This window comes from Vombatus ursinus, unplaced genomic scaffold (assembly GCF_900497805.2).
Source record: "Vombatus ursinus unplaced genomic scaffold, bare-nosed wombat genome assembly UNPS02014832.1, whole genome shotgun sequence".
In the NCBI taxonomy this organism is placed as follows: Eukaryota; Metazoa; Chordata; class Mammalia; order Diprotodontia; family Vombatidae; genus Vombatus; species Vombatus ursinus.
The window spans coordinates 14512239-14537180 of NW_020954610.1; the positions used below are offsets into that span (position 1 = coordinate 14512239).

Sequence of the window (24942 nt, forward strand, 5' to 3'; positions counted from 1 at the left end):
GTGTGTGTGTGTGTGTGTGTGTGTGTGTGTGTGTGTGTGTGTGTGTGTGAACTAGGTAGCACAGTGGATAAGAGTGCCAGGCTTGGAGTCAGGAAGGCTCATCTTCACAAGTTCAAATCTGGCCTTAGATACTTCCTAGCTGTGTGTTCTTGGACAAGTCACTTCACCCTGTTTGTCTCAGTTTCTTCATCTGTAAAATGAGATGAAGAAGGAAATGGCAAGCCACTACACTATCTCTGTTAAAAAATCCCAAATGGAGTCACAAAGAGTCAGACACAACTGAAACGACAAAACAGAAAAAGTTTCTGAATGCGTATCTGTCTACCTATGTACATGCTTGTGTGTATGTGTATACATATGTATGCAAGTATATATGTATATGTATGTATGTCTCCACCTTTACAGAAAAGTAATTGCCAGAGAGAAGTCAAGTCAGAAAGCATTTGTAGATACTGTGGCTTGTCCAAGGTTACACAGTTAGCAACCTGAAGAGCTGGGACTAGAACCAGGAGCTATATTATGGAAGGTGACTCATATGGCCTCATGAGGGCCTCTACCTTAAAAATGCCTCCTTCCATTAGCCCAATGGGATATCACTCTACTTGGCCTACAAATACCTATTTAGACTTTCTTATTTCCTCATATAATGGTGGGCCACTGCCTCCAGGTCTCTGTGAGGATTGATGTGTATTACCTAAGAGAAGTAATGACCCTGGTAGCTTCAGAAATGTTATTCCTAAAATATATAAGAGGGAAACTTCAAAAAGAGAAGATGGGATGGGGAAAAGGTATTTCTGGGCATGGTTGTGAAAAGCTGTGGGTAAAGGGATATGTGTGGTTGGGATGGAAAAGGGGAAGTATAAGATCAGTGGGTGTGAATGCAGAGGACAACCCTGGAACTCTAAGAGAGGTCAGTTATCAGACAGGATATAGAGAGATTCTGTCATGTAAGTAATCATGTCTAAGGGCTGGCCCTGCTCTAACTGTTTGCCCTGGTCACTTCTGGATCCCAATATTCCTTCCAGGGACTCTCCTGACAGCTTAGAAGAATCAGGAGCCATCACCCTTCTGGCAAAGGTCACAAATGAGGAAGACTGTGTCTCTGGGCTGGAACAGAGAAGGCCAGATTCTTGAGTTGTGTTAGATGGGAGAAGAGCTGTGGCATATATGCAGCAGGCACTGTTTTGGCTAATAAAGAAGAGAACATTACTCTGAGGAGCAGACAAGTGGCATATTAGCACATTTCACTATTAAATTAATGCTGAATTAGTGTGCATAATTGATCTAAATTATCTGAGTCCCAGCTGACACTGGCAACTTAAGCCTTGCTTTATGTTCAAGTGCCAGGATTCATTAAATATTTCAGTAAGAGGGCTCTGGGGTTTAAGGCTGATCACTGCCCTGGGAAAAATAGAAAGGTGAGACGTCCTCTTTGCTACAGACTTCCCTATGTCTAGTTCTAGTTCAGCCCCATTGGTGAGCTGACTCTGCCAACTAGAGCATGGCCCGCCAGTCATCTGTATAGGATATGCTCACACCTCAAGAAGTCGCCTATGTTTTGCCACATAGTAATATTGTGGTGCCAGGCCCAATCCAATTACTATGCACATAGATCTGCTTTAAATGATCATTCCAGCACAGATTGAATCTAGCCTGGAGCAAGGTATGGTGCTTTTCTACTGGAGATGCTTTTCTAATGGGGATGCATGGGGCCCCTCACTCTTCATTAAGGGTTATAGGAATAACATTCAGTGTCTATACAAATCCAGGTAACTCATCACTTCCAGGAAGCCTTTTCTTATTAACACCATCCCATTCTCATCTCTCTGTAATGATGAGCCCCATCATCACTTAACTCTGTCCAAGATTATATGAATACTGAAGGCTTTATCATTTTGTCAGTAAGAGGCATTACTAGTGTGGGAACTTCACTGAGATAGATTTCAACATGGGATAGGTTATGAGATAGGAATAACAACTGAACCTATGATTTCATTGATATAGGGAACCTAGAGATGAGGGAAGTTCTTTCATCAATATAGGCCAGCACTTTGGATACTAAGAGGTCAAGTGGTTTGCCCAAGGTCACAGGGCCAACATGTGTCTGAGACAGAACCTGAACCAAATCTTCTTGGCTTCTAGGCCAGGACTCTACTCACTATGGCAGACTTTCTCTATGACTGAGTAGGTAGAGTCTTCTGGGTGTTACAATAATCAACACTTACATGCAGTCTTCAAAAATTCCATAGCCACTTTTAAACTTTAACAATTTAGTTTGTAGGCAAGACAGAGCAAATCTATAAATGGCATTAAAGGGTGAGCTGAATCTGGTTTAGGGTAATAGTACTGTATGATTCACGCGGCATATTCTCATTTCAAGACCTAAGGCAAACAAGGAGAGAACAGAGTGGCTGTTCATAGAATCCAGTTGGTTTTTACAAAAGTTTAAGATAAAAAGAGGGTACCTTGCATTGTCTCTGCCATGTGATTTCAAGAAGTTCATGTCCCGGTATCGAGAGAGAAATGCCACCAACTGATCGTTCGTTCTGTGGAAACAAACCGGAAAAAAAAAGTCAATAACCTCCAAGGAACTTGAGGTCTAATTTCTTTTGATAAAAGAAGAAATGGTAACTTATGGGTCAAGATAGGTTTCCTGATCCATAGCTAGTAAAAGGCAAAGTGGAATTTAGAGTGTTTCCTAAGGAAACAGTAAGATAACTTGGATGATCAGTAGCCTGAAGAGTTTTCATAGCCTCTAAGACCCAAGTACTGGGGACACAAAAAAGGGTAAAAATATGGTCCCTGACCTCAAGGGGTTTACATTCTAATGAGGGAGACAAAAACTAAATTTCCCACGAGCTGTGTAAATTTATCCTCAATGAGCAACTCTGACCCAGTACTTTTCTAACTCCCCAAAGTTTTATGAAAACAAAAGGATGGATGTCCATCTCAGAATTCCCTAGAGCTCCCCACCGTTGTGCTCCATTTCATCTTCCCAGTCCTCAGTTTATTTGTCTATAAAAGGAAGTGGTTGTATTAGCAACATGCCCAACTCATGCCCCACCTCTGGAACTCAGTGCCAGATTTCGAACCATTTCCTTTGGCCAGTTGCATGGATGGTTGGTCCACCTAGAGCCAGAAATAGAACTGGCTGTTTAGTTGCTCTAGCCTCTGGCATTAGGCAAACACATTCACTCTATCTCCAGGCAGAGACAGTAACAAGCTGGGTATCCAGAAAGGACACTGTAATAATGAAAATCAGGCAGATAGTCTGACAGCTAATTGTATTTCTTCCTAACATCCACAACTCCTTCTTGGAAAACCAACTCTCTGCTCTTAAATGCCATAAGGTTTTCAGAAGAGAGACAGTATACAGAGCTTAGAATAAGGCAGGTCAATATTTACCACGTTCTCTTCAAGTAGGGTAATTGAGTCACAACACAACTGGAGAAAGGCAGGGCAGCATCACAGAAACATAACAGGAACAAGAGATGGAACCATTATGCATTTATTTTTCTGATCTTCCTAATAGACACCAAAGCCTTTAATATAAACTACTCCAGAATTTTGGAGGCAGTTAAGTGACTCAGTGCATAGAGTGCTGGGCCTGGAGTTGGGAAGACCTGAGTTCAAATCTCACCTCAGAAACTCACTAGCTGTGTGAACCTGGGCAAGTCACTTAACCCCTGTTTGCCTCACTTTACTGAAGAAGGAAATGGCAAATGACTCCAGTATAAATTTGCCAAGAAAACCCTGTATGGAGTCACAAAGTTGGATGTTACTGAACCACAACATTTTTTACATGAGCTTGGACAGACTTCAGCTGACAGTGGAGGATAGAAGAGCTGGGATTCAATGGTCCATGGGGTCACAAAGAGTTGGATATGACTGACTGAATGAACAGCACTCCAGAATTTTAAATCTTCCTCAACCTATCTTCAATATACCTTTCCAAAACTATTAAACAATACTTTTTTCTTACACTCTGTAATCCAGCCAAATTGGTGTTTTACGCTGTTCCTCACACATGGCACTCCACCTCCCATCTCCATGCCAGAAATGTCTTCCCTCCTCATGTTTTTGAGTCTTAGAATTCCTTACTTCCTTCAAGACTCAGCTCAAACACCACCTTGTACATGAAGTTTTCTATGATTCCCTCAAGCTCCTAATGGTCTTCGACAATGTTGCATTTATTTATTTTTAATAATTTATTTATTTTTAGCTTTCAACATTCACTTCAATAACATTTGGAGTTTTAAATTCCTCTCCCTCCTTCTCTTTCCCCCTTCCCAAGACATTGTGTAATCTGACATAGGATCTACTTATACATTCACATTAAACATATTTTCACATTAGTCAAGATGTACAGAAGAACTAGAACTAATGGGAGGAACCATGAGAAAGAAGAAACAAAACAAAACAACAAAAGAAAAGGAGAGCAAATAGTATGCTTCCATGTGCATTCAGACTCCATGGTTCTTTTTCTGGATTTGAATAGCATTTCCCATCATGAGTTTCTTGGACTTGTCTTAGATCCTTGCATTGCTGAGAAAAGTGAGGTCTATTAAGGTCAGTCATTACACAATGTGGCTACTACTGTGTATAATGTTCTCTTTGTTCTGCTCATTTCACTCAACATCAGTTCATATAGGTCTTTCCAGGTTTTTCTGAAATTTTGTAGCTCATCATTTCTTACAGCACAATAGTATTCCATTACATTTATATATCACAACTTTTTCAGTCATTCCCCAATTCATGGGCATCCTCTCAATTTCCAATTCTTTGCCAACATGAAAAGAGTTGCTATAAATATTATTGTACATATAGGTCCATTTATGATCTCTTTGGGATACAGCCCTAGAAGTGCTATTGCTGGGTCAAAGGGTATGAACATTTTTATGGCTCTTTGGGCATAGTTCCAAATTGCTCTCTAGAATGGTTGTATCAGGTCACAACTCCACCAACAATGCATTAGTGTTCCAATTTTCTCACATGTTCTCCAACATTTATCATTGTCCCTTTTTGTTATGTTAGCCAATCTGATAGGTGTGATGTGGCACCTCAGAGTTGTTTTGATTTGTATTTCTCTAATCAATAGTGATTTAGAGCATTTTTTTCATGTAACTATAGACAGCTTTAATTTCTTCCTCTGAAAACTGCTTGTTCATATCCTTTGACCATTTATCAATTGGGGAATGACTTGTATTCTTATCAATTCAACTCAGTTTTTTAAATATTTGAGAAATGAGGCCTTTATCAGAAGCACTAGCTGTAAAAATTTCCTCCTAATCTTGGCTGCATTGGCTTTGTTTGTGCAAAACCTTTTTAATTCAATGTAATCAAAGTCATCCATTTTGTATTTCATAATGTTCTCTGTCTTTTGTTTGGTCATAAATTCTTCCCTTCTCCATAGAGCTAATAGGCAAACTATTCCTTGCTCTCTTAGTTTGCTTATAGCATCGGTCTTTATAGCTAAATCATGTATCCATTTTGACTTTATCTTGGTATAGGGAGTAAGATGTTGGTCTATGCCTAGTTTCTGCCATATTATTTTCCAGTTTTCCCAGCAGTTTTTGTTAAATAGTGAGTGCATACCCTAGAAGCAAGAGTTTTTAGATTTATCAAATAGTAGATTACTATTGTCATTGACTATTGAGTCTTATGTACCTAACCTATTCCACTGATCCACTACTCTATTTCTTAGTCAGTATCAATTAGTTTCAATGATTGCTACTTTATAATACAATTTAAGATCTGGTACAGATAGGCCACCATCCCTTGGATTTCTTTTCATTAGTTCCGTTGATGTTTTGGACCTTTTGTTCTTCTAGGCATATTTAGGTATTGTTTTTTCTAGCTCTATAAAATAATTTTTTAGTAGTTTGATTGCTATGGCACTGAATAAGTCAATTAATTTAGATACAATTGTCATTTTTATTATATTGGTCTTGCCTAATCAACTGATATTTTTACAATTATTTAGATTTGACTTTATTTGTATGAAAGGTGTTTTATAATTGTGTTCATATAGTTTCTGAGTTTATTTTGGCAGGTAGACTCTCAAATACTTTATAATGTTTAAATTAACTTTAAATGGAATTTCTCTATGTCTTCCTGTTGGGTTTTATGATAATATATAAATGCTGATAATTTATGTTGGTTTATTTTATATCCTGCACTTTTGCTAAATTTGTTTACCATTGCAAGTAATTTTTTACTTGATTCTCTAAGTATACCATCATATCATCTGCAAAGAGTGATAGCTTTGTTTCTTCTTTGTCTTTTCTAATTCCTTCAATTTCTTTTTCTTCTCCTATTGCTAAACCTGACATTTCTAGTACAATGTTGAATAACAGTGGTGATAATGGATATTCTTGTTTCACCCCCAATCTTATCGGAAATGTTTCTAGCTTATTCCCATTACATATAATGCTTGCTGATGGTTTTAGGTAGATAAATGTCACCTCTCATTTTAAGGAAGACTCTATGCTCTCTAGTGTTTTTAATAGAAATGGATGTTGTATTTTGTGAAATGCTTTTTCTGCATCTATTAAGATAATCATATGATTTTTATTAGTTTTGTTGTTGATATGGTCATTTATGCTGTTAGTTTTCCTAATATTGAACCAGCCCTGTATTCCTGGTATAAATCCTACCTGGTCATAGTGTATTATCTTTGAGATTAGTTGCTGTAATCTCTTTACTAATATTTTATTTAAAATTTTTGCATTTATACTCATTAGGGAAATTGGTCTATAAATTTCTTTCTCTGTTTTGACTTTTCCTGGTTTAGGTATCAGCAACATATTCATATCATAAAACAAATGTGGTAGGACTCCACCTATTTTCTCAAATAGTTTAGGTAGTATTAGAATTAATTGCTTTTTAAATGTTTGATAGAATTCACTTGTAAATCCATGTGGCCATGGAGATTTTTTCTTAGGGAGTTCATTGATGGCTTATTCAATTTCTTTTTCTGAAATGGGGTTATTTAAGTATTTTATTTCCTCTTCCCTGAAGCTGGGCAATTTATATTTTTGTAAATATTTATCCATTTCACTAAGATTTTCAAATTTATTGGCATACAGTTGGGCAAAATTTCTCTTAATTATTGTTTTGATTTCTTCTTCATTGATGGTGAATTCACCCTTTTCATTTTTGATGCTGGTAATTTGGTTCTGTTCTTTTTTTTTTTTTATCAAATTAACCAAAGGTTTACCTATTTTGTTTTTTTTTTTCATAAAACTAGCTCTTAGTTTTATTTATTAGTTCAATAGTTTTCTTAATTTCAATTTTATTAATCTCTCCTTTTTCAGAATTTCTAATTTAGTATTTAATTGGGGACTTTTAATTTGTTCTTTTTCTAGCGTTTTTAGTTGCATGCTCAATTCATTGATCTCTTCTTTCTTTATTTTATTCATGTAAGCATTGAGAGATATAAAACATCCCCTAAGAACTCCTTTCACTGCCTCTTATAAGTTTTTCTATGTTGTCTCATTATTGTCATTTTCTTGGATGAAGTTATTGATTTGTTGTTTGATCTACTCATTCTTTAAGATTAGATTATTTAGTTTCCAACAATTTTTAGTATATCTTTCCATGTCCCTTTATGACATGTAATTTTTGTTGTATTATGATCTGAAAAGAGTGCATTTAAGATTTCTGCCTTTATGCATTGCATTGTGACATTTTTATGCCCTTGTAGGGCTCAATTTTTGTTAGGTGTCATGTACCACCAAGAAAAAGACATATTCCTTTCTATCTCCATTCAGTTTTCTCCAGAGTTCAACCATATTGAACTTTTCTAAAATTCTATTCATCTCCTTAACTTCTTTCTTGCTTATTTTGTAGTTAGACTTATCTAGTTCTGAGAGGGGGAAACTGTGATCCCCCACTAGTATAGTTTTGTTATCCATTTCTTCCTGTTAACTCCCTGAACTTCTCCTCTAAAACTCTGAATGCTATACCACTTGGTGCATATATGTTTAGTAATGATATCACTTAATTGTCTATGGTACCTTTTAGCAGGGTATAGTTTCCTTCCTTATCTCTTTTAATTAGATCTATTTTTGCTTTGGCTTTGTCTGAGATAAGAATTGCTACCCCTGCTTTAGTTTTTACTTCAGCTCCAGCTTTTTATCTTTATTCTGTGTGTATCCCTCTATTTCAAATGTTTTTCTTGTAAACCACATATTGTAGGATTATGGTTTTGAGTCCACTCTGCTATCAGCATCCATTTTATGGGAGATCCCATTCACATTCATAGTTATGATTGCTATCTGTGTCTTTCTCTCCATCCTATTCCCGCCCCCCTTTATGCTTTTCTCTTCCCTTTCTCCCTTTCCCTCCTTACTAGAATTTTGTTTTACACCACTGCATCCCTCAGTCTGCCCTCCCTTCTATTAGTTCCCTCTCTTTTCTTCCCCTTTACTCTTACTACTTCCCTCACTTCTATTCACCCCCTCCCTTTTCTTTTCCCTTTAACCTCTTACTTCCTATAGGGTAAGTTAGATTTCTATACCTAACTGATTATGTTATTCCCTCTTTGAACCAAATCTGATGAGAGTAAGGTTCAAACAATGCTCCTCTCCCTCTATTCTTTCCCTCTATGGTATAGGTTTTTGTGCCTTTTCATGTGATGTAATTTACCATTGTCTCCCTCCTCCTTTCCTTTTCTCCCAGTACAATTCCTTTTCACCAGTTAATTAGATTTTTTATCATCACATCAAAGTCAACTTATACCCACTCCCTCTGTCTATGTATACCCCTTTTAAATGTCATAATAACAATACAGTTCTCAAGAGTTACAAGTGTCACCTTTCCTTGTAAGGATGTAAACAATCTGCTTTTATTAATAACATGTTGTTGTTTTTCCCCCCTTTCCTGTTTACCTTTTTATGCCTCTCTTGAGTCTTGTATTTGAAGATCAAATTTTCTGTTGAGCTCTGGTCTTTTCTTCAAGAAGGTTAGGAAGTCCCCTATTATGTTGAGTGTCTATCTCCTCCCCTGAAAGATTATGCTCAATTTGCTGGGTAGTTGATCCCTGTTTGTAATCCAAAGTCCTTTGCTTATGGAATATCATATTTCACACCCTCCAATCTTTTAATGCAGAGGCTGCAATGTCCTGCATAATCCTGACTGTGGTTCCATGCTATTTAAATTGTTTCTTTCTGACTGGTTGCAGTATTTTCTCTTTGACCTGGTAATTTTGAAATCTGGCTACAATATTCCTTGGCATTTTCAATTTGGGATCTCTTTCAGGCAGTGATTGGTGGATTCTGTGGACGACTATTTTACCCTCTGGTTCTAGGCCCTCAGGGCAGTTTTCCTTGATGATTTCCTGAAAGATACTGTGCAGGCTCTTTTATTCTTCATGCTTTTCAAGTAAACCAATAATTTTTAAATTGTATCTCCTGGATCCATTTTCCAGGTCAGTTGTTTTTCCAATGAGATGTTTCACGTTGTCTTCTATTTTTTCATTCTTTTGATTTTGTTTGACTGATTTTTAAACTCTCATAAAATCATTAGTTTCCACTTGTCCAATTCTAATTTTTGATGAATTGCTTTCTTCTTTTAGATTTTGTACCTCCTTTTCCATTTGGCCCATTTTATTTTTTTAAGAAGTTCTTCTCTTCAGTGAGTTTTTTGCCTCCTTTTCCATTTGGCCAATTCTACTTTTGAAAGAGTTGTTTTCTTCAGTGTACTTTTTTCCATTTGGGCAGTTTTATTTTTAGGGACTCATTTTCTTCAGTGTACTTTTTTTTTCCATTTGGCAAACTGTATTTTTAAAGAATTGTTTTCTACGGTTAATTTTTGTCCTTCCTTTTCCAAGCTATTGACTCTCTCTTGCATGCCTCTCATTTGTTTCCCAATTTTTCTTCTATCTCTCTTATTTGATTTTTAAAATCCTTCTTGAGCTCTTCCAAGAAGGCTTTTTGGGTTTAAGACCAGTTCATATTCCCCTTTGAGGTTTCTGATGTGAGCATATCAACAATGTTGTCCTCTTCTCAATTTATGCTATGATCTTCCCTGTCCCCATAATAAGAATCTATGATTAATGTCCATTTCTGCTTTTTGCTCATGGTGTTTGCCTATTTTCTGACTTTTAATGAAGTTGAGGTCTCCTGCTGGAGTCCAAGAAGCTCTGATCCAAGCTTTTTGTGCTGGAAACCTAGGACCTGGTCATTGGTTTTGTGTGCTGGGGCCTCAGATGCTGGCAATTAGAGGCTGTCAGGTTCTGGCAGCTTACCTGATGTTGGGCTGGGGTCAGCAACACTGGAGCTCTTGGGGTGGGTGTGGGAAATCTGGTCCCTGGGGGATGCCTGCTCACCTGGGCCTTGCACTCCTTTATTTGGCTCCTGCTCTCCTGGGCCTTGTACTCAAATGTTTCACTGCTGGAGGATGTATGTCAGCCTGGAGCTTTGACTCCTGAAGCTATGCTTCCTTGAATTGTGCTGAGGTACCAGGAGATTTGGCTGCTGGAGAAGGCTATCACATGTGGTGGTTTTCCAAGCTGGTCTACTGATTCCCCTGCCTGTACTGAGGTACTTGGGGATCCTGGTGGTGGCACTTGCCTGTTCCACCACCCTGGGGCTCAGGATCTCCCCCTGGTATGCTGAGGTGGAGCTTGCCACTGACTTGCTGGGACACTTCCCATCCTATATTGCTCCCCCTCTCTCAGAGCAAGAGGAGACTTTCGTGTTAAGCCTCCAAGCTTCCTGGGCTACAAGACTGCTGCCCCAGGTCTTTTGGCTGGCTCAGTTGTCACAGAGTTTTTCCTGGGAGGATATTTTCTGGGATTTCACATGTGAATAAGTGAGAGTGAGAGCGACTTACTTCTTACTCCAACATCTTGGCTCCCAGAAGTAGAAGTTGATGCATTTACTTTTTATATATTATGTAGACTTATTTAATACATGTTCTTTGTCTCTCCTTCCCCCTCCCCAGAAAAAAAGGGGAAAACTCCTTGAGGACAGGGACTTTTCCATCTTTGCTGTTGCCTTCCACAGCACATGGCACATAGTAGGTACTTAAAAAAAAAGCTTGTTGAATGATTGCTTAATAACAACACTGACATTAAGTGCCTGTATCTCTAATATGTTTTATATCTCCCTAAAGTGCCATACCTGATAGTATTTCATTTGACCATCATGACAACCTCCGGAGTTAAGTAGGTAGTGATATCATGGTATGTGGACACAGATGCAGTCAGGAAAATCAAGGTTTGAATCCTAGCTCTGACACTGTTACTATGAGCAAATATCACTTTTCTCTGACATTCAATTTCCTCATCTGTAAAAAGGGTACTAAAATATTGATAGTATCTACTTCAAAGGATAGCTAGGAAGCCCAGATTGAGAAGTGTTAAAAGGGTTATAAAAATATCAGTGATTATTATTAGTTAGGAGAGGAATTACATGTCTACACTTTATAGCTGAATACACTTCCCCAGAGAAATTAAGCAATTTGGGACTAGAATCAAGGTCTCCTCATTCGTTCCTGGTATAATGTTTTGCTTTCTTCCCCCTTACAAAATCAAGCTGTGTCCTGGATGGCGGACTGGCAGATGCAAAGAAAGAGACTGGCAAACTAGTTATAGAATTATTCAATTTGGAACAGCAAAGATAAACTATGTAGCATAATCCTCTTTATTTTACAAACAAGTAAAAAGAGACCCAGAAAAGTTATAAACAAGTAAAAAGAGACTCAAAAAAGTGGAGCAACTTTCCCAAAATCCTATGAGTGAGAAGCAGACCTGACTCAAGCCCTGGTCTCCTTTAACAACTCTGAGGAGGCAGAGTCACAGTAAAGACTGGGCTGAAGCCCAAATGCTGAATTGGTCCCAGATACCCAGGCTGGTCAAAATACTGCACAGTGAAAAGTTAACTGCATTCCAGTCAAATGAGGTAGGGCTGCTGGCTGAACATGAGCTTGGTAGAGGTGCTAAGTAGTTGTTTGTCTCTATTATAGTTATGGCCAAAATGACAAGGCCGAGTTCAGCTCCCAGAGCCCCCATAACCATAAGGCAGCTAGTTTCACAAGGAATAAAGCATTAAACAAACAAAAACACCCTGGTCCCAGACATCCAGGAGTATCTTGGTTCATCAATATGCCTATAATAAGTACTGAGAATGGCTTGGCATGCTGGCTCATTCTAGGGCTGCCTGGTGGCTACTCTGGGGCCTTGGATTGAAATTCCCCAATATTGGAACAGGTAGGACCAGATCTCTTACAGTCCAGAATATAATCATTCAGGATGGGAACACATAGGATACCTCAGAGCTAAAAATGGGCATCTGGTGATTATGGAGCCAGAAGAGCTAAGGTGAAATTGTGCAATCTGGCATAATTAGGTTGGGGGAAGTTGAGCTAAACCAAAATATTGGACCTTTGACATGCTCTGCTATAGAGCCTCTCTTCTTTCCCAAAATCTACAATTCATTCCACTCCAAATGTTCATATGGACTATTTGCATCCGACTTGTGGTAGAGCCTTCTGAGCTCATATTAGTGTGATTGGCCACAGTCACCCACACTGTACCTTGACCCCAACACAGTGATGACATTTTGATTCTCTTCCACCACAGTGGAACACAACGTGATAGATGAAAGGCAGGTTTCCCCATTTATGGGTTCCCTTTACTTTCTGTGATAAGCACCATATATGGGTAAGATTAGAATGAAGAGATACACATTAACATTTGCTCCTTTGGGAAAACAAACAAACAAAAACCCAATTGCTTTTCAATGAGCCTCATCATCCATGGGGTCACAGTCTCATGTGTCTGATACATTGCAGTGTAGCCTTTGGGCATTCATTCCAGACCTGTGAACATCTGGAGGAAAAATCCTGCAGAAATAAGGGGAACTAGAGAAGGTACTGGGAAATGATGCCACACTCATGAAAATGAGGATGGATGCTTCACATGGGTCACTTATGAGACCATTCCAATCCGTAGCACAGACCTTATCATAATATCTAGTTTCCCATAGGGTCTTAACTATTTCCCAATTATACAAGACACTCCTGGCTGTAAGCCAAGGCCCTAGAGTGTAGAGGGAAACTGAAATGGGCTGAAATGAGAAACTGTGCCAAGCTCATGTGGGAGGCAGAGGGGGGACATGGCTATCATGTCTCATTGTGCCCGAGGAAGTTCCAGCTGGTGCCCATCTGTCTCCTAATAGCGAAAGGATCTTCAGCCAGGGCTGACATTACATTACTTGGCTCCAACAGCTGAGGTGAGTGGGGGTGGGGGGGGGGGGGAAGATATCAAACAGTGCAATATGGCCCTGGTAGCCTTAGAAATACACCAAGAAAAAAGTTGGAGTACTTTTGATTTTTAGTCATCCTTCCCTCCTCAAATTACTGCATTATTTCTCTTGTATATGTAATCTATTTACTTATCTGTTTATCCATTCAGTAGAACGTAAGCTTCTTGAAGGAAGGGACAGTCTCAATTTTGTCCTTGTATCACTATATGTCTATCACAGTGCCAAGCACATTGTAGGTCTTAAATGTTTATTGATTAAGAGCAAAAGGGATTTGGAGCATCATAGGATTTAGAACTGGAAGGAAACTTAGAAGGCATTAAATTCAATTCTCTTATTTTACAGATGAGGAAACCAAGGCACAGAAAGTTTAATGACTTGTAAATATCTGAGATGGGACTTGAACTCAGGTCTTCCTGATTCTAAGTTTAGCACTACTACACTGACCCAGGGCAGCTAGGTGGCCCAGTGGATAGAGTGCGAGGGAGGGAGTCAGGAAGATATCTTCCATTATTCAAATTTGGTCTCAGACACTTACTAGTTGTGCGACCCTGGGAAAGTCACTTAACCCTGTTTGCTTCATTTTAAAATGAGCTGGAGAAGGAAATGACAAACCACTCCAGTATCTTTGCCAAGAAACTCCAAATGGGGTCACAAAGAGTTGAATGCAGTTGAAAATACTAAATAACAACACACTGACCTAACTCAGAGATGGAGTTGAGAGACAGGATTCTTGTGGAGAATTTTCTTAGCCAGGGAGCAGGATGTGGTCTATAATAACAAGCACTAAATAAATGTTTGTTGGCTGATCTAGAGCTGGAAGACACCTTTCTACTCTAACCCCCTTCCCATTTTACAAATGAGAAAATAGACGCCTAGGAAGGGTAATGAGTTTCACAAGGCCATATCTGTAGTGAGAATAAGAGATGGGTCCTGAATCTTGCTCCTATGACTCCAGAGCCAGTGGTCTTTCCATTGGACCACACTGCATGGTACCCAGAAGATGATCAGAAAATAACCATTGCATTTCCTAGACCTCATATGTAATCATGATGATTACTCTTCTATAGAAACTTTTCAGGAGAACAGGACTTCAGCCTAACTCAGTGTTCTTATGGCCTCTGCCCTGCCAAGTGTAGCAACTGCTGCATTGGGGAGAAATGCCCCTCCCCTATACACTTCAATTCAAGTTTGGGGAGTTGGGCGATCTCTTTAGAAACTAAACCAGTACACTTTGGGATGCCTGGGGCATTCAGGTTCCCTGTGTGTGTGTGTTTCCTAATGCCTCTGAGTGCCTTATGTAGAGAAGTGGTTCCCAGTTTTTCTAGTTCCTACTATCTTTTAGCTGAATATTTAAGCAATTCTTGTTGCCAGAGAAACACAAAATACTTTATTGGAAAGAAAGTTGGATGTGGAGTTAGTGCAGTGGAAAGGGTACTCAACCTGAGTCCAAAAATCCTAGACTCTAACTACCTGTGTGAGTAAGCAGGCAAAATGCCTCACCTCTCTGGGTCTGTTTACTCATCTATGAAATAAGGGGGTTGAACTGGATGACCTCTCGGGTCTATTTCATCTCCACATCTTTAAAAAAGAAATTATGATGACTTTTGATCACCAGACAAGTTAACAAGTTATTTACTTTCCCTAGAACCATTTAACTTTTTAACTACTCTCCCCCCACAATAAATGAAATATGTGCCTGATATGCTCCTCCCCAACCAGCCCCCACATTACTTCAGGAAGGAGAGGGGAGGTGAAAGCCTTTCACCCAGTCTTATGTCAGGGATTCCCTATGCTATAGACTCTTCCAGAAACACCCTTCTCACCCTCTCTCCTCTAGCCTTCTACCTTGCAAAAAGAGGAAGGCACTTGATTAGGTCAAGGAGGAAAGGAGGAAAGCCAAGAAAAGGAGACCTAGCTGTGATTCAGAGCAAAGACTCTGGCCAGTGAACCCTCAATCCATGCCTCAACAATGTGAAACTTAATGACATGAAATTATGAGACCCAAATATAAAGACATGAGAAGCCCTCTCCTTCCATTCTTTGCAGACGTGAAGCACTATGGGTGTTTCCACAGCTAATGTCAAATTTTTCAAGGTCTGTCTGTCTGTCTGTCTCTCTCTGTGTCTTTCTTTCTCTGTCTCTCTCTCTTTTTTAAAATATTTATTGGGGTTCAGGTTTTTAAAATCTAGCCAATGCTCAGATTCTTAGACTCTAGCCAATATCTCACAGACTCTCAGATTTCTCGAGAGTCTGGCTAATATGGCAGATCTTTAATAAACCTTGTCTTTGGCTGAAAGAAGGCTTGGGTCGAGTTCTTTCAGGCAGGACCTGAGTGTTGTGATCTTGGGGTCCCAGCACCGCTGAATCCCTAAACCTCATCATTTTGGTGGCCTATATGGGGAAACTGCCTAACCCCAAGTTCTTCTCCAGCCAAGACTGGAAGGTATATTAGCCTCCCCTCTCCCCTCCTTTCTTGCTCTGCAGTTGAGGTAGCTCTCCAAGCACCAAGGCTTGGAGGTGCTTTTCAGGAAGACAGTTATGAGGCTGTCTTGCACTCGGCCTGACTCTCTCAGGCTCTCGGTTCACTGAGTCGATTTGAGACCATGGACCTCGATACACCTTCCACAGCACAAAGGACAAGGACAGACGCCCTATCCAGAAGTGTATAACCAATTATGTTAATTCTCTCAGTGCTAAAGAATTGGGGAAAACTGCAGTTGCTTTTTGGTTCCCTGAGCCTTACTTACTCCCTTCCCTCTACACACCTGAATCCTCCTTCATAGAAGTTACAGGGAAAAGTTAGAACAGCTAAAAATATCTTACACCCTTTTCTTCCACTCTCTTCCCTTGAGTCAAGAGGGTTAACCCCTCTCATAAGAGAAGAGAGTTTCCCCCTTACCCCTCACCTATGATTTTACCTTCCCCCACCTGCCAAAGGAAGGATGTGGGAGGTGCTCCAGCTACAGCATGGGCCCCCTAGCAATGGCTTTGGGCCCTAAGGCAACCTTTGCCTGGAAGTATCAACCAGGTTCAGCACATCCTGCTCAAGGATAGCCTTCAAACTTAGGTAAGCATGCTCTTCTTAAAGTTGTAGTTTTAACTGTTAATGATGAGATGTTGATTCTCTGTGTAAAGTAATTTGGAAATCCATTTAACAAAACTGAAGTCACCTGATTTATAATGGGTTTGTTTCAAGTTTAAAATTGGTGAACGTTTTGTATCAGTTATCTCAAGCAACTTTTCATAATTTGGTTACTGCTACTGTTTTTGTTTTAATGTGTAAACTAACTGAAAAGCTTGTTTGGGTTATGGCTTGCTGAGAATTTGCCAGTGTACAGAAATCTTTAACAATTGGCTTTTTACACCAGGACAAATTTAAATTTGAGATGTAAATCCTGGAAAAGTTTTTCCTAAGCTGTGATTAGTGAAACTTGTTGTGGGAGGTAAAAACTCATAGGATTTTATTTCGAGTTGTCTGATGGATCATAATCCATTGATAATCAATAACCTACCATCTGAGAGAAATGCCACAAGTTACTCAGAGAATGTGATACTGGTGGGAAGTCAACATTGGGAAAAGCTGAAAGGACAATTTTAGCCTCAGTCTAAGATGGGATCCTCTTGGCTCAGTTTCCCCATTATGTTCCTTTGAAAGGGAATGTTACCCACCTGGCTACTCCTGAGTCTGGCTGTGAGGGGAATTTGATAATGTATGTTTGGAAAACTGAATTATCTGAATCCAAACAGAGCTAAAAATGTTTCATCTTGTCATAGCTGGGCCCTGCAGTCTTTTCTCTCAGATTTGTGTCTTCCAGACTATAGGCCATTCACCTACAGTTGGTAGCAAACAGCAGGTACCAGCCAATGTCTCCTCATTGTTCCCTGCATGCAGCCTGTGCTCAGTTTCAGCCAACTTCGTCTTTGGGACCCCCTTGAGGCAGGAAAAACTCTACACCTCTTGCCAGCAGGAAGTAGTTTCAGAAGCCGAGATCTTCGCCTCTCACCCCAAAAGAATTTGGGTCCCATTTGTTTGAGGGGGGAATGATGAGGATGGGATCTAGACCCCAAAAAGGAAAAACCCAGGACTTTCCCACAAGGCCAAATCTCTGACATTTGCCTGAGGCTATAATCCCATCAACTGGCCTTTCATCGTGGCTACACCCAATCTCCCCTCCATTGTCTTACCTCCCTATGGTCCCTGGCCATTTTCCACCTTTAATCCTGGCCATGTGGTCCAGGTCCCAGGACTTCTGTTCATCCCAGCTTACTGGCTGTTCCCATTCAGACCTTCCTTAGACCCCTCCTCCAGTTACCCCAAACTACTTGGCCATTCCTGGATCCCTCCCATAGTCTTCTGTATATACGGTCCATCTTGTCTCCATTAAGAGGCTCAGGTTCTTAAAATCTAGCCAATGCTCAGATTCTTAGAATCTAGCCAATGCCTCACACTCAGAATCCTCAAGAGTCTGACTAATATGGCAGATCTTTAATAAACCTTGTCTTTGGCTGAAAAAAATATTTATTGCTACCTTTTGCTTATATGTTACTATCATTTCTGGATACATCTTTTCACTTCCACCCTCAATGGTGAAACATCATTTGTAACAAAGGAAAAAAAGTGAAAAAGAGTTGTTAATCAAAACTGGTACATCAACATAATATGACTACATAGAATGTCCTGTGTTTATGATGCCCAATCTCTCCAAAAAAAGAGAGGGAGAATCAACTTTTAATCTATATTTTTCAAATGGATTATTTGGGAGGGGGTAGTGACCTGGATGTATTTTCATCCCTTTGCTTATCTAGTTATTCTTAACTAATAGCCATATTAAAGGAGGTTCAGAGGTACAGCAGATGAGTAAAGAAAGGAACAAAGTGAACAATCTCTGGAATAAACCATAGAAATTCAGGCAGAAGAAATGATGCAAATATTGGTCCAAAGGGCAACCTTAACACCATTGGACCAAAGCCTACATGGGGAACAGGATGAAAGAGAAAGGAATTTCCCATTTTCAGGTACTTGAAATAGATCTAACTAGATTTCACATGGAAACAAGTTCTAGTTGAGATTTGGTGGGGCAGAAAAGAAAAAATAAAAGAATAAAATCTGCAAGATAGGAATAGGTGGATTGTAGGGGTGGGGTGAGTGTAGAAGGGAGGGAAAGGTTTAAAGTATATTCCATTCTGGATCATGCTTACATATTGAACAGAGCATGACAAAATAGGGAGGCAAATAGAAACAATGAAATCCTTACAAGACAAATGACCCATTTAAGTAGTTTCTGCTTAAAACACACACACACACACACACACCAAAACATTTCTAAAGTGTTTCAGATTTTAAAATATCTTATGGCTGGGGGGTGGGGAGGGAGATGGTTGGGATGGAGACAGTTTGGACCAAGAATATATGCACTGGGTTTTTGGAAACCTACAGGGCAGACCATGCTTTATTCACACAATAGGAAGTCAAGTGTGAAAAGAAGCAGATGAAGTTCATTCTGGGTCTTCCTTCACTGGATTTATTTTGTTGTCAATAAAAATGCTGCAGAATCGTGAAATGCATGTGGCTTCTGAAATAATTGGAAACCCATTCTCAAACTCTTGCCTCTTTTAGTAGAATTTTTCCTTTTCAAAGAAACTTCTTTCCAATTAAAAAATTTAATATCTGGTACACTTACTAGCTGTGTGACCCCGGTTGTTTGCCTTAGTTTCCTCATCTGTAAAATGAGCAGGAAAAGGAAATTAAGAGTCAGATGTCACTGAAAAATGGCTAAACATCAATAAAAATATGATTTAACTAGAAATATGGAAAGAATACTGAAGGATATGGGACTTGGAGTAAAGAGATCTGTATTCAAATCCCTGGCCATGACACTTGCTACCTATGTGACCTTGGATGAATCATAGTATCTTTTTGAGCCTCAATTACTTCATATGAAAAATGAGGATAGTAATTCTTGAACCTCACAATTACCTCTCGTTGTAAGGAAAGAACTTTGTAAATCTTATCGTGCTACAGAAAACTAGAACTATAGAACAACCAACATTCCTACACGTTACCAATTAATTGTCTATTTGACATTTCAAACTGGATGTCCCTCTATTGTGCCATATGGAATTACATAAAGGATGGTTTTCAGAGAAATCTGGGAAGACTCATATGAAATAATGCAGAGTGAAGTAAGTAGAACCAGGAAAATAAATTATTCAATAACCACAACATTTGAATGACAAACAACTCCAATAGACTTGAGAGCTTTGATTAATGCAATGACCAGCCACAATTTTGGTGAACCAAGGATAAAGCATGCTACCCACCTTATGAGAGAGAGAGGTGATAGATTCAGGATGCAGAATGAGAAGTACATTCTGGGATACAACTAATGAGGGAAATTGTATTGCTTGGCCATGCATATTTTTTTATAAGACTTATTTTTCCCCACAATGGGGTTAAGAAGAAGAGAAAATAAATGCCTATTAATTGAAAAAAATAAAAAAGGATATCCTTGAGACATCTCAAATTCAACATAACCCAAACATAACATCATCTTTCCTTCCAAACATCCCTATTTCTGTCAAAGGCACCACCATTCTTCCAGTCTCCCAGGTCCATAACCTCAGTTTTATCCTTTCCTCTTCATTCTTCCTTTCCACCTATATTCAATCAAATGCCAAATCTTTCTGTTTCTACCTCCACAATATCACTTGCATCTCACCCCTTCCTACTCATATAACTGCAACCTTAATTTGGATCCTCATGACCTCTCACCTAGATTGTCTCTCTGTCTCAGTTCTTTCCCCATTCCAGTCTATCCTCCACAGAGCTACTAAAGTTATTTGTTAAGCATAGATATGACTAAGTTACTCCCCTACTCAATCAACCTCAGTGGCCTCCTATTGCCTCTACAATTAAATATAAATGCCTCTGTTTACCTTTTAAAGTCATTTACTGCCTGGTTCCAACCTATTTTTCCTATGTATTGTGATAAAGCCCAAATAGCCTTTTCTCTGTTCCACACACTTCATCTCTTATCTCCATACCTTTGTACTGGCCATCCCTCATGCATTTACCATGCATTCTGTCCTTGAAGAACTCAGCCTCATAGAATCCAATACTTCCTTCAAGATCCAGCTCAAACATCACCTTCCACATGAACTCTTTCCTGCTTCCTCCAACTGCTAGTTCCTTCCCTAACTACCTTATTTTAAATTATTTTATATTTTTCAAAAATGTTATTTTGTATGTACTTACATATGCATGTTTTGCTTCCCCATTAGAATACAAGCTGAGTGAGAATTACTTCCCTCTTTGTATTTATACCTCCCCAGTGCCTGGCAAGTGCCTAGTATGTAGTGCATAAGTACTCATTGATTAATTTATTGTGCCAAAACCTAATGATACCTAACAAAAGGATACCTCAAAGTTCTGAAAGGTCCTGATGTTAACATTTAGACCATCATAAATCATCATTAAAGGATCTGGGGGCTGGTGAACTAGCTATACACCCTCAAAGAGATAGGGAGTGGGTTTTGTGATGTCCTTAACTCTTTTGTGGGGGCAAATAGGTGTTACAGTGGATTGAGTCTCCATTCTGGAGTCAGGACGATTCATCTTCCTGAGTTCAAATCTGGCTTTAGACACTTCCTAGCTGTGTGACACTGGGCAAGTCACTTAATCCTGTTGGCCTCAGTTTCTTCATCTGTAAAATTAGCTGGAGAAGGAAATGGCAAAATCATTTCCATATCTTTGTCAAGAAAACCCCAAAGGGGTCATGAAGAGTCAGACATGACTGAAAAACAACGACAACAACAACAGCTCTTTTGTAGGGACAATTTTACATTTCTAACTTCAAAGCTATATTAGAAATAGGGAAGGGGGAAAAGGGAAAAGAGCAAGAATTTCTTAAGCATCTACTACATGCCAGGCACTGCGCTAAGTATTTCATAAATATTATCTTATTTGATTCTTACAATAACCCTAGGTAGGTGCTAATATGACCCCCCTCCCCATTTCACAGCTGAGGAAGCTGATGCATCTAGAAGTAAAGTGACTTGCCCAGGGTCACACAGCTAGTAAGTATCTGAGGCCAGATTTGAACTCTGGTCTTCCTGACACCAGAATCCAGCACTCTATCCACTATGCTAGCTCACTTCCCATTAGTCATTAGAGGCATCATGGTGGACTGAATAAAGAGATAATTTTCAAATCAGAAAGGCTTTGGTTCAAATCCTGCTTCTGGTGATGGTGGCTGGGCAAGTCATTTGACTTTATGGGTGCCTCAAATGCTTCTCTAAGACTCTGAGTTATACATGTGCTACTGATCTACATTGGTAGATGGAATTTCCACACTGGGAGAAACAATGACATCACATATCCCTGTTTTGTGTGCTGCCTGGTAACTTCTTAAAATGAAATTATTTCTCTCTTCATTTTTTTAAATAATAAATTTATTTATTTTTAGTTTTCAACATTCACTTCCATAAGATTTTGAGTTTTAAATTTTCTCCCCCTCCCTCCTCATGACAACATGCAATCTGATATAGGCTCTATATATACATTCCTATTAAAAATATTTTCACATTAGTCATGTTGTAAAGAAGAATTAGAACCAACAGAAGAAACCACAAGAAAGAAGAAACAAAACAAAACAGAAGGAAAAAAAAGACCAAATAGTATGCTTCAGTCTGCATTCAAACTCCATAGTTCTTTTTCTGGATGTGGATACCACTTTCCATCATGAGACTTTGAGATGTTTAAGATCCTTACATTGATGAGAAGAGCTAAGTCTATCAAAGTTAGTCATCGCACAACATGGCTGTTACTTTGTACAATGTTCTCCTGGTTCTGCTCATTTCACTCAGCATCAGAGCATACAAGTCTTTCCAGGTTTTTCTGAAGTCTGCTTGCTTATCATTTCTTATAGCACAACAGTATTCCATTACATTCATATAACACAATTTTTGGGCATCCTCTGAATTTCCGATTCTTTGCCACCACAAAAAGAGCTGATATAAATATTTTTGTACATGTTTGTCCTTTTCCCATGTGTATGATCTCTTTGGGATACAGCTGTAGAAGTGCTATTGCTGGGTCAAAGGGTATGCACATTTTTATAGCCCTTTGGGCATAGTCCCCAGTTGCTCTCCAAAATTGTTGGATCATTTCACAACTCCATCAACAATGCATTAGTGTTCCATTTTCCCCCACATGTTCTCCAACATTTATCATTTTCCTGTTTTGATATGGGTACCTCAAAATTGTTTTGATTTGCATTTTTCTAATCAATAGTGATTTAGAGCTTTTATTCATATGACTAGAGATAGCATTAGTTTCTTCCTCTGAAAACTGCCTATTCATATCCTTTGACCATTTATCAATTGGGGAATGACTTGTATTCTTATAAATTTGACTCAATTCTCTATATATTTGAGAAATGTAGCCTTTATCAGAAACACTGGCTATAAAAAATTATTTCTCAGCTTTCTGCTTTCCTTCTAATCTTGGCTGTATTGGCTTTGTTTGTGAAAACCCTTTTTAATTTAATGTAATCAAAGTCATCCATTTTGCATTTCATAATATTCTCTATCTTTTGTTTGGTCACAAATTCTTCCCTTCTCCATAGAGCTGATAGGTAAACTATTCCTGGCTCTCCTAGTTTGCTTGTAGTATCAGTCTTTATAGCTAAATCATGTACCCATTTTGACTTTATCTTGGTATAGGGAGTAAGACATTGATCTATGCCTAGTTTCTGCCATACTCTTTTCTGGTTTTCCCAGAAGTTTTTGTAAAATAGTGAGACCCCAGAAGCTGGGGTCTTTGGATTTATGAAATAGTAGATTACTATAGTCATTGACTGTTGTGTCTTGCATACCTAACCTATTCCACTGATCCAAAATTCTATTTCTAAGTCAATACCAAGTAGTTTTGATGACTGCTGCTTTATAATACAATTTAAGATCTGGCAAAACTGTTCTTTTGCGTTTCTTTTGATTAGTTCCCTTGAGGTTCTGGATGTTTTGTTCTTTCAGATGTATTTTGTTATTGTTTTTTCTAGTTCTATAAAATAATTTTTTTGGTAGTTTGATTGCTATGGCACTAAATAAGCCAATTAATTTAGGTAGAACTCTCATTTTTATTATATTAGCTAGGCTTCCCCATGAGCAACTGATATTTTTCCAATTATTTAGATCTGAATTGATTTGTGTGAAAAGTGTTTTGTAGTTGTGTTCATATAGTTCCGGAGTTTGTTTTGGCAGGTAGACTCCTAAATATTTTATAATGTTTACAATAACTTTAAATGGAATTCTCTCTCTCTTGTTGTTGGATTTTATGAGTAATATATAGAAATGCCAATGATCTATGTGGGTTTATTTTATATCCTGCACTTTTGCTAAATTTGTTTACCATTTCAAATAATTTTTTACTTGATTCTCTAGGATCCTCTAAGTATAGCATCATATCATATACAAAGAGTGATAGTTTTGTTTCTTCTTTGCCTATTCTAATTTCTTCAATTTCTTTTTCTTCTCTTATTGCTAAAGTTAACATTTCTAGTACAATATTGAATAACAGTGGTGATAATGGATATTTTTGTTTCACCCCCAATCTTATTGGAAATGCTTCTAGCTTATTTTCATTACATATAATGCTTGCTGATGGTTTTTTGATAGATGCTGCCTGTCACTTTAAGGAAGACTCCACTTATTCCTAGGCTCTCTTATTTTTTTAAATAGGAATGAGTGTTGTATTTTCTCAAATGCTTTTTCTGCATGTATTAAGATAATTGTATGATTTCTGTTAGTTTTGTTGTTGATATGGTCAATTATGCTGATAGTTTTCCTAATATTGAACTAGCCCTGCATTCCTGGTAAAAATCCTACCTAGTCATAATGTATTATTCTTGTGATAAGTTGCTGTAATCTCTTTGCTAATATTTTATTTAAAATTTTTGCATCTATATTCATTAGGGAAATTGGTTTATAATTTTCTTCCTCTGTTTTGGCTTTTCTTGGTTTAGGTATCAGTACTATATTTGTATCATAAAATGAATTTGATAGCCTCCTTCTTCACCCATTTCCCCAAATACTTTATGTAGTATTAGAATTAATTGTTTAAATGTTTGATGGAATTCACTTGTAAATCCATCTGGCCCTGGAGATCTTTTCTTGGGGAGTTCATTGATTGCTTATTCAATTTATTTTTCTGAAATGGGGTTATTTAAGTATTTTATTTCCTCTTCCTGTAATATGAGCAATTTATATTTTTGAAAATACTCATCCATTTCACTAAGATTATCAAATTTATTGGCATACAGTTGGGCAAAATTGCACCTAATCACTGTTTTGATTTCCTCTTCATTGATGGTGAATTCACCCTTTTCATTTTTGATGCTGGTAATTTGGTTTTCTTCTTTCTTTATTTTTAATCAAATTAGCCAAAGGTTTATCTATTTTATTGTTTTTTTGTCATAAAACCTGCTCTTAGATTTATTAGTTCCATAGTTTTCTTAATTTCAATTTTATTAATCTCTTCTTTGTTTTTCAGAATTTCTAATTTGCTATTTAATTGGGGGATATTTAATTTGTTCCTTTTCTAGCTTTTTTTAGCATACCCAATCTATTTCATTCATGTAAGCATTGAGAGATATAAAATTTTTTATAAGAACTG

General features: G+C 38.3%; 1 protein-coding gene across 1 annotated transcript in view; it reads right to left on the reverse strand.

The window, feature by feature from the left end:
* The window catches only part of XYLT1 (xylosyltransferase 1), a 326870-nt gene that overhangs the window by 68456 nt on the left and 233472 nt on the right, over positions 1–24942 (reverse strand). The window contains exon 5 of the mRNA XM_027839087.1: positions 2466–2546. Within this exon, the coding sequence (XP_027694888.1) occupies positions 2466–2546 (81 nt within the window). The remainder of the gene's footprint in view (positions 1–2465; positions 2547–24942) is intronic.